General features: G+C 39.0%; 1 protein-coding gene across 1 annotated transcript; it reads right to left on the bottom strand.

The window, feature by feature from the left end:
* Positions 1–250: 250 nt before the first annotated feature.
* LOC141642527 (pyrophosphate--fructose 6-phosphate 1-phosphotransferase subunit beta-like) lies at positions 251–9,003 on the bottom strand. The gene is made up of 16 exons (XM_074451362.1): positions 8,546–9,003; positions 7,536–7,697; positions 7,305–7,426; positions 6,094–6,147; positions 5,912–6,018; positions 5,665–5,770; positions 5,464–5,527; positions 4,536–4,624; positions 4,176–4,307; positions 3,862–4,032; positions 3,660–3,775; positions 2,432–2,543; positions 1,893–1,977; positions 718–762; positions 567–635; positions 251–482 (listed from the first exon to the last, which is right to left on the bottom strand). The coding sequence occupies exons 1-16, from the start codon at positions 8,739–8,741 to the stop codon at positions 406–408; spliced, it is 1,707 nt and encodes a 568-aa protein (XP_074307463.1). The 5' UTR covers positions 8,742–9,003; the 3' UTR covers positions 251–405.
* Between the last annotated feature and the right edge of the window lie 727 nt (positions 9,004–9,730).

Genomic DNA, 9,730 nt, shown 5'->3' with positions numbered 1-9,730 from the left:
CCATAGAAGTCCGTGCCCCGCCACGGCCCTGGGTGGCGCAGCGGGGGATAAGCACGAAAGTAGCGGTTGAACTTGATATCTTGAATGTTGCTGTTGAATGTTGATGCACAATTGAATTGAGCCGTTGGAAATATGGCTATTACAATATTCATTTTTATACCTTGAGAGAAAAACGTAATACTCGTGACCAATTTTACTGAAATGGACTTTTTTTTTTGTTGAAAAATCTAAATTAGAAAAAAAAAAGATCTCAACAAGAAGTCCAAATACCACAAATTGGGTTCCCAAAAAATCCAAGGTTATTTCTTCAGTGCAAGAACAAACACACGTTTTATCGAAAAATTTGCAGATGCGCGTAATTGCAAGCAGGCAATCATCCTAAAAAAGCCTAACTCATGAACCTTTTCAGGATTGAGCTCCAAGCTCCAGCAGAAGGGTATGGTTGACGACATTTGATGTAGGGCCCACAAATTGAATGGGACCTGCAAACGGTAATTGTTCACCATGAATATGCTTATATGCCAAGAAACACAACACACGGTAATGGGAGGATATGAAGGACCTACCAGGACTAATATAACGGTTGTTGTGGGCCCACTCGTCTCGCATGGATGCGAACTTCTTAAATGGTGCACCTACATTAACATGACCCGGAGCATAATTTAGTGGGATATATAAGAAGACAACCTGAAACTTGTTAAAACTCGTAAAATTCACCTTCCAGTTCCACCATTGCTTTCTTAATTACTGGCTTGAACTTGCCTGCAAGTATTACAAAGTATACAACATTACCATTACTAATTACTACCACATATAACGGCAGTAACCTGTATGCCACAGAGGACGAACTGACAAGAAGCCAAGTATACGGCGTAAGGGAGTATCACTTTTAAGAATGCAACAGAAGACTCCATAGGTACCTTACCGTACCTAGATACTCGAAATTTTGTGAATTTTTTTATTCAGGAAGACGCGACTTGATCTCGTACTCTTTCAGCTAATGTTAAACTCTGGTTACCCGGGATGCCGTATCGGTAGTTGAGGTATAGTCTTTCATAGCTTGTGCTAAGGAGCGATCGAGGTAACCGAGTCGGGATGACTTTCAGTTGGTTGTCCTTTACGACTCGTGCTCACCCAATCATATAATTACCTTAGAAACCTCCTAAATTAGCGCTTCACGCTTCGTTGCTCTGTAAAATCCGTTCCGAATTGAAAAATGCCCACGCATGGCTTCATAAGGCGCCCGTGGCTAGGCAATGCACGGTCATGGCCTGGCCTGTTAACCTCAAAATGCCCCATGGCCTAGGCAACTAACCTCAAAATGCCCCTTGGCGTAGGCATTTCACACGCCCATGGCCTAGGCAACTAACCTCAAAATGCCTAGGCATGGCTATTCAAGGGATGCCCGTTTTCCATGGCATGGCCTAGGCACTTGGTGCCCATGGCCAAGGCAATGCTCGGTCATGGGTGGCTATGGCCAAGGCATTGATCGGTCATTGGTGCCCATGGCCTAGGCAGTGCTCGGCCATCATGGCCTGGGCATTGCTCGGTCATTGGTCCCCATGGCCTGGGCATTGCTCGGTCATTGGTGCCCATGGCCTAGGCATTGCTCGGTCATGGCCTAGCCATGGTGGGCATTGCTCGGTCATTGGTGCCCATGGCCCAGGCAGTGCTCGGTCATGGCCTGGACATTGCTCGGTCATTGGTGCCCATGGCCTAGGCAGTGCTCGGTCATGGCCTCGGCATTGCTCGGTCATTGGTGCCCATGGCCTAGGCAGTGCTCGGTCATGGCCTAGCCATGGCTGCCCATGGCCTGGGCATTGCTCGACCATTGGGATATAATCAAACGATTTAAAAAAAAAAAAAAAAAAAAAAAAAAAAAAAAAAAGTACCATGTCTCCTCTCAACATCCATAAGAGATGTCAACGCTGTTCCACCAACAGTCCACTCCTCTACCGGTGCAGCAAGGTTACCCACCTGCATAATGAAAGAATAATGAATTAATAATGCTAAGATAGATATATACAGATATGCACGAAGAGGTTAGTCTGATGATTCTCTTCTCTAGTTGGAATTTTAGTATAAACTATAGTAATACCCCCTTTCCACTTTCCACCAACAATCAACAGAACGATATACATCTAAATTCTACAATAATCCTACATCCGACCATCCATCCCTTTAATGATCTTCTTATTTGACGGTGGTCAGACAATGCTGATTTGACTGATATTTTCTCACAATCCAGCAGTTTCAAATTTTCAGTGACAAAATTGTTTTTTTATTCGCAATTATACTACCATATGACGAAATTTACACTATCTCTAATATTTGGAGAAAATAAATGCTCATAGTTGACTACCAAAGTAAAATGGGAAAAAAATATATATGGGATGGAGGTGGCAGCAATTAGAAAGGGGTCAGAAAATACCGAGGAGATCAATCCCGTCTTCCCAGCATGCAGCAGAGCTCCAGCAGCATAACCCAAGGCATAACAATATGAAGAATCAAAGTTGGTCGGCAAGCCACACCTGCCCTCATACCTGATAAATTGAAGTAATTAACAAACTAATAGGTCTGCTATTTTCATTCAACAGATAGAATCAATAATCAAAAAATGAAACTAGAATTAAACGTTGTAATCATTATTCCATGCTTTAGTGCTCGACCCACTAAGATTGTGAGAACAGTGGTATTCAACTATTTGACTAAAAATCAACATAACCGTTAAAATGCAGATCCAAGACATGCACTCTAACTAACGGTCAGCGAATTTATGCCTAAAAATATCCTCTCCTAGATTTATTGTACATTCATGATGGCGGCTGCTTCGGCAGACTGATATTAACGAAAACATAGCCCCAACGCCTCATTGGCTCCCACTTGTGACCAGGGTTTAAAATCTCGGCTGAGACGTATCATATCGCCCGAGATGTATCGGTTAGATATCCCGAGATGTATCGGGTAAATTAAAAACAAGAAAGTATCGGCCGAGACGACCGATTTATAACATGTATCGGTCAACTCGGCCCGATACGACCCACTATGAATGCGATATAAACGAGTTATAACTTGTACCGGCCAAATTTTTTAATGAAAAGCTCTTACAAATTGTATAGCATTGGTCAAATTGATTATCCTAAATAAAACTAATCTAAACTTTATATGAAATAGTAAATAAATGATAAAATATCCACAAAAGCTTGCAAAATAAATATCACCGCGACAACCGCGACTCGGAGCGTGACAGCCGACCCCGACTCCGCGACTCCGGTACCGAGACCGCGATCGCAACCGATACCGCGATTTAAAACCATGCTTGTGACAGGGTAAAGCGGGTCAGATGTACAATTGTGTACACAATCTCACCCCTGTTTTTTTGACCGGCAGATTCAAATCATTAGATAGATTTTAGCTGTGTGAATAAATTACCACATTCAGATATCTGGCTGTGTATTTAGAAGGTATGCAGTAATTCTTCTTCTTTACTGAAATCCATAACCATCAAAGTGAGCAATGGTTTCATCTACATTTTATGTTTTGCATCCTTAAATAGTCAAATATTTCTTTCGTTAAGACAAGGTAGCCCATTAAACTATATCTCACGCAAAGACGTTAAATTGAAATTGGTCTACAAAAAAAAAGGACTGTTCAGTTACCCAAAAAAGTGGGATTGCCCTCTAAATTGGCCATTGTATAAGCCTTGTTCCCTCCTCTTCTCTAATTCAGTTTCAACCATCTGAATAAGCATCTTTTCTGTCTCAATTTTCGCAACCTATAACAAAGGAAGTATTATGTGCATCAAAGAAATGAAAGCTCAGTCATTGGTAAATAGCATAATTTATGAGGCTAAGGACTCACTTGAACATTTCCATGTGGATCTCTCTCAAGCATTAGTTGCTCCTGAATTGCTTGTGGTAAAAGATCAAATAGCTCCACAGACTGGGTTGTCAATTTCTTTTTCCAGAGGCCGGCTTCATCAACTACTTCATGGGCTAGTATTTCATTTAGCTCAGCGATGAGCTTTTGAACCTGGACGAGTCACGAGATAACAACTGGACGAGTCACGAGATAACAAGAGAGGTCTTCTACTTAAACATATGACAACATGCAACAGTCAAAAGCCACAACATCCTCACTAACTGTTAAGATTTACTATTATACTAGTACCATACCTCTGGAATGAAATCAATGAGACCTTCGGGTATTAATATGACACCGTAGTTGAAACCACTTTCTGCTCGCTTGCATATTATATCTACCATGTAGTCTGTCACATTTTTCAAGGTTTGATTCTTGGCAAAAACCTACAGCAATATAATGTAACATCTCTCGTAAAACAATATTGAGACAAGACAGAATACTCAACTGGAGCTTAGTAACTCAAGGACAGAATTTGCAGACTTGCAGCTGTTAGACATCCTTTTTATTTGTATGCGAGAACAAGTTTGTCATTCAACTCAAGTCTATACAGCTCATACTTCCAGGTTCATGTATGTTAATAGAAAATATGCAAAGACCATGGACAGACTTACCTCTTCACCAATAAGAGAAATATTTGGATGAGTTTGTAAAGCACACTCCAACGTGATATGTGAGGCTGCTCGTCCCATGAGACGTACAACTGGAAAAGCATAACAATCAACATTCAGTTGTGTTGCGCACAAAATTAAACACGAACTGAATCGCATGCCAGAGCTATGAAAGACTCGAACACAATTAAGCTAAGGTGCAAATTCCTACTCCATTAATCTTAAGAGACAGTTGAAGCATACGTAGACACGCCATGAGGAAAGACATAAAAAACGTGGTAACAAGCACAAATCAACTTGCGTCTTACAGTGAAGAGGTTATACTCTATCTACAATAGTTAGATATCAGCTATACTCTACACAAAAGGTTGATATATTGAACATACGTACGTACACAAGCATGAATAAAGACAAAAAAACATGATAGCATGCACAATCAACTATCTAAGACAGTTAAATATCAGCAAATTGTACACAAAAGGTTGACATACTTATTGAGCAGTGAAAGATTAAAGGTTATTATTGAAGATGACATATTGAAGATTCTAGATCCAGCCATTTCCGAGTATTATTTGCTTAATAGTGGAAAGACTTATACTGTTATACCCACCTCCTACCCTTGATGTTTAAAGAGTAAGGCATTGAATGGGTGACCCTAGTTTTTTCTTCTCCATGCACAATACCCCCTCCCATCACTCATACCCCTAATAATTGCAAAGATGGCATGTTGAAGATGAAGCTTACAAATTAAAGATCTAAAAACAAAAAGATAGCTGATAACAGCCTGATTGGCCATGTACTTTTTTGGCATATATAGAGGCCCGCTGCAAAAAAGATCGATAGGCCCTAGCATGATGAACTGAGTACAAACTACACAGTATACAAAGGGAAAAAAATCCAATATGCTTCAATTTAACATCCATTTACTTACAGTGATAGTACTTTCCAGTTGAACGGGCATCAATCATAACATTTCCAATCATTTCTGCATAGATCTGCAAAAAAGGACAAAAGTTATGCCATTGTGTGCACATAAACAGTAGGAGCAATAGAATACTCTCAGCAAAGAGGAGTAAGATTCATAAAACTTAAAAATGGTGATGTTTTTATGGTACCGATATTATCAAGATACCTTGCAAGCAGTATCAAAGCCGAAACTGACTGGCACTTCTTTGCATTTAAGATCACCATCAATAGTCTTAGGGCACCCAATAACACGAGCCTTTAAGTTTTTACTCCTGATGAACACAAAAGAAGAATAAAACAGATCATGTAGCCATTGCACAAAGACTAGTGAAAAAGTGGATATTTCACTAAAAAGATCACAGTTTGCTACTTACAATGCTTAAAATATGAAAATAGCATGTGTTTGTCTATACCTGAAGTTCTCAGCAAGAAGGCAAGCATTTGTATTTGAGTCATCACCGCCAATTACAACAATTCCATCTAAATCTAGCTTCACTGCTGTGTCTTCTGCTTGTTTGAACTGTTGGAAACGTATGTCAGAATCTAAAGAACAAGACAAAATGGAGGGGGGGATGAGATAAAAAAATGTTCTTGCCTGTTCAGGAGTTTCAATTTTGTCCCTACCACTGCAGATCATATCGAACCCACCCTGAAGAGACAAGTTCATGGCAAATTAATATTGTATGCTGATCAGAACTACTTCGTATACCACTAACTTGAGCATCATGACTCAGAACTAACAGGAAAATATTAATAAAAAAATGTGATCTGAGTTATTTGGTGCCATTATACGTGTTTTCTTTCCAAATCAGCTTAGCTAAACAGCCCAAGATTTCTAGTAGAAGCCGCTAAGTAAATCAGGTTCAGACAAAATATCTGGAGGCAGGACTAAGCTCCGTCACTACAAGTATGCAAACAGAACTTATACAGTGCAATCACTAATCAACAAAATCAAACCAGAAAGAAACCTTTCAAGGGTTTGGTAATTTGGTTATATACGGTAATTGGTAAAAACGGAGGTACAGTCAAGACAGCTCTTGCATGGTTCTAGGAGGAAAGTAGACCAACAATAAGGGACAAACTATGCAATTCAGATCCCCAAAAAGTTGTGGTAGGTAGATTGTCACAGAGCCCACAAACCTTTGTAAACTTCATGATTTTTATGAAAATGCTAAGAAAGTGATTTACTGATAGTGACTATTAGTTGAACAAATAGCACAAACGCGGCCTCAACTGCTTCATTTCACCGAATAGCAAATCACTAAGCAATGACATAAGGGTCCCAATTTCAAGATTATGTTAGCCTCCTCCAGCGAAGAGAAAAATTCTCATTCTTATCAACATTGTTAGCATTTGGATCTTGGCACTAACTAGCAAATCATGTGATTTACATGATAGACAAGCATGAACACTTCTTCCCACAATCATCACAAGGGAACAAGACAAAAAAAAAAGGTGAAGCTAAATGTCAAGACTCAATCTCAACATTTATTGACTGTTTTGGTGACTAGGTAACTGACAGATGTACTCATATTTGCACAAGTGTTGAAAAGATTAAAATTTGTAACATTTCAAGACGGGTGCTTCAAACACAACATAAAGGGATCACCTACAAACCTTACCAGATGTTATTATACAGTTTGGTAAACAAAATACAAAAGGATGCATTGGACTAAGCACAATTCAATGAATTGTTAAACTATTATCAGGACCAGTCCACTTACTTAGGCTTCCGCTAATGACAACAAATCAATTTCAGAAACAATGGATAACATCAGAGTATCAAACATGTTGATGTAACCTCACCTGATTTCTGTAAGGATGTACAAAATCCGGGGTCAGCTCAACATATTTGCATTTCATGATCCCGGCAGGGCCACCTCTGAAACCATAGATAGTGCTACCCTTGGCTCGAGCTTGCAAGTAATCTAAAACCAAAACATAAACGCAGAATGAAAATGTAAATCAACATACCATATGTGTTTCGAAGGGTTCCTAAATTAAGAAATGCAATAACTTGAAAAACAAACTGCAGACCAAAAATGCCGCAAATGACGTTGTGGCCTCCTGGAGCTTGTCCTCCAGACAACACAACACCAATCTTGAGCTTTTGAGCAGATGAAAGTCCCTCCGATTCACTGGGTACCATTATCGAAGACGGTTGTCCAAACACACAAGGGAATAGCTTTGCAATTTCCTCTACAAATACCATAAAAATATCTCCGTCATTACTCGAAGTCACAATCAAGTCTCATATAACCAAGCAAAATATGTTATCTTTACACCAAACTACATCAATAATGCTAGCATTCATCCATATAAAATCAAACAAATAACGGCCTATTTATGCTTGGATCACTTGCTATCGACAAAATACAACCATTAAAACCACTTCTCTATCCCATATCCATCCAAACACCTCAGCTCTCACATAAGCAAGCAAAAGATGTAATCTTTAAGACAACCCATACCAATAACGCTAGCATTCATCTATATAAGATGCAAACAATTAACTGAACATCCATGCTCGCACTGCATTTTGTCGACACGACCTTTCAAATCAATCCTATAGCCCACAAATCACACAAAGTCGACATTTCTCCAACGATTTGCTTGATCATTAACTTTTCAATAGTGTACTATTAAAACCCAAACAATACAAATCTCTCACTTTCACTCAGTCAATCAATAAAACTCATAAAATCACTCAAATTTCAACAACTTTTACACAGTTTCGCAATCAAAACAAGATCTCTACATTGCCTACAAATTACATCATAAATCACATGAACAAAAAAACACTAATGAAGAGTTGATACACATAAAAAAAATGCTCGCATTCACTCACTCAATCACTTAGTCAGTAAACCTAATAAAATCACTCAACTCTCACAAATTTACGCCGTTCCGCAATCAAAACAAGATCTCTACATTCCCTACATTATCATTCTTACCAAATCACATCAACAAAAACAGTAAAATCACAACAAATCTGATAAAAATAAATTTAAAAATCGTATAAAAAGAAGGAAGAGAGAGAGAGAGACCAGGATTTCCGGCGGCGGAGCTGATAGGGCCGTCGACGACGGAGAAGTTTCCGGTGAGGACACGTGGCAATGGAAGAGAGTGATCGATCCGGCTTCTCTGAAGTTCGCTGTACACAGTCGAATATCTCGCAACTTCCGCCGGAGAAGTAGATTTGACGGCGGAGATACCGCCGTTGGCCACCGCTGCTGCCGCCATGTAGTGTTTGGTTAAGTTGACTTGATTGATTTCGTGGGGTTTATGTGTTGATGGAGAGTGACTATGTTTTTACTAAAGAAGACGGAAGAGTAGTGGGGGGGTTTGTTTATATACTGTTGAACTTGAGTTGTCTTCGATGTATCCGCCTATCGGAGAATATGAGTAGATTTGACTTATTTCTGTCTTTGGATTTGGATACTTGGATATTCGCATCTAAGAGACGGTTGTAAAAATGTGCCTTGGGTTGTGTGATGAAGACTGTGGGTTGGTTAATTGGTGAACTTGGGGCCTAAGACCATCCGCAATGGTGAAATTTTCACTCTATACTTTTCACCCGTCACCTACTCACCACCAAAATTTATCAAAAAACATCAAAAAAAACACTACATTAACAAATACTCAACTTTTCTTATCTTTCATACTTTATTATACCCCACATATCCATATCACCCTTTCACTCTACCCACTTATTTTATTTGCCAATGTTATACGATGTGCTTTTGGTGTATGTATACTGGTACTCGTCGTTTTGAATTGAGAAAAGCAAAAAACAAAGCAATGAGACCACATGCACTGACAACCAGGCCCCATATTTGCTCTTCATAAATTTTCGGACAGGCGAAAATTTTCACACCCTCTCTTTCCTCTTTTATTGTTTTTTATTCAAAAAGCAATTTTCAGCATTTGTGTGAGAATGGACGAAGACCCGTTGTGGGTGCTCTAATCGAGTCCATTAGGTTTGGTTTGTACCTTGTCGAGTCTAAATAATGAACTGAACTAAAGTAAATTGAGCTTATCTCTGAAAAATGGGGCGTAAGAAGTGTTTTCAAAATTTATACTCCCTTCAATCCAATCCAAACTACCTATTCACTTTTTAAACTCAACCTTGTTAAATTTTGACATCGATTATATTTAATCAAATTTTTAAAATTTATACGTAAAATTAACATATTTACGTTTATTATAAAAAGAGGTTTCGGAAAATTATA

The sequence above is a fragment of the Silene latifolia genome, chromosome 2, assembly GCF_048544455.1.
Source record: "Silene latifolia isolate original U9 population chromosome 2, ASM4854445v1, whole genome shotgun sequence".
Taxonomy (NCBI): Eukaryota; Viridiplantae; Streptophyta; class Magnoliopsida; order Caryophyllales; family Caryophyllaceae; genus Silene; species Silene latifolia.
Note: the sequence above shows the minus strand (reverse complement) of the source record. Positions and strands in the feature narration are given on the sequence as shown.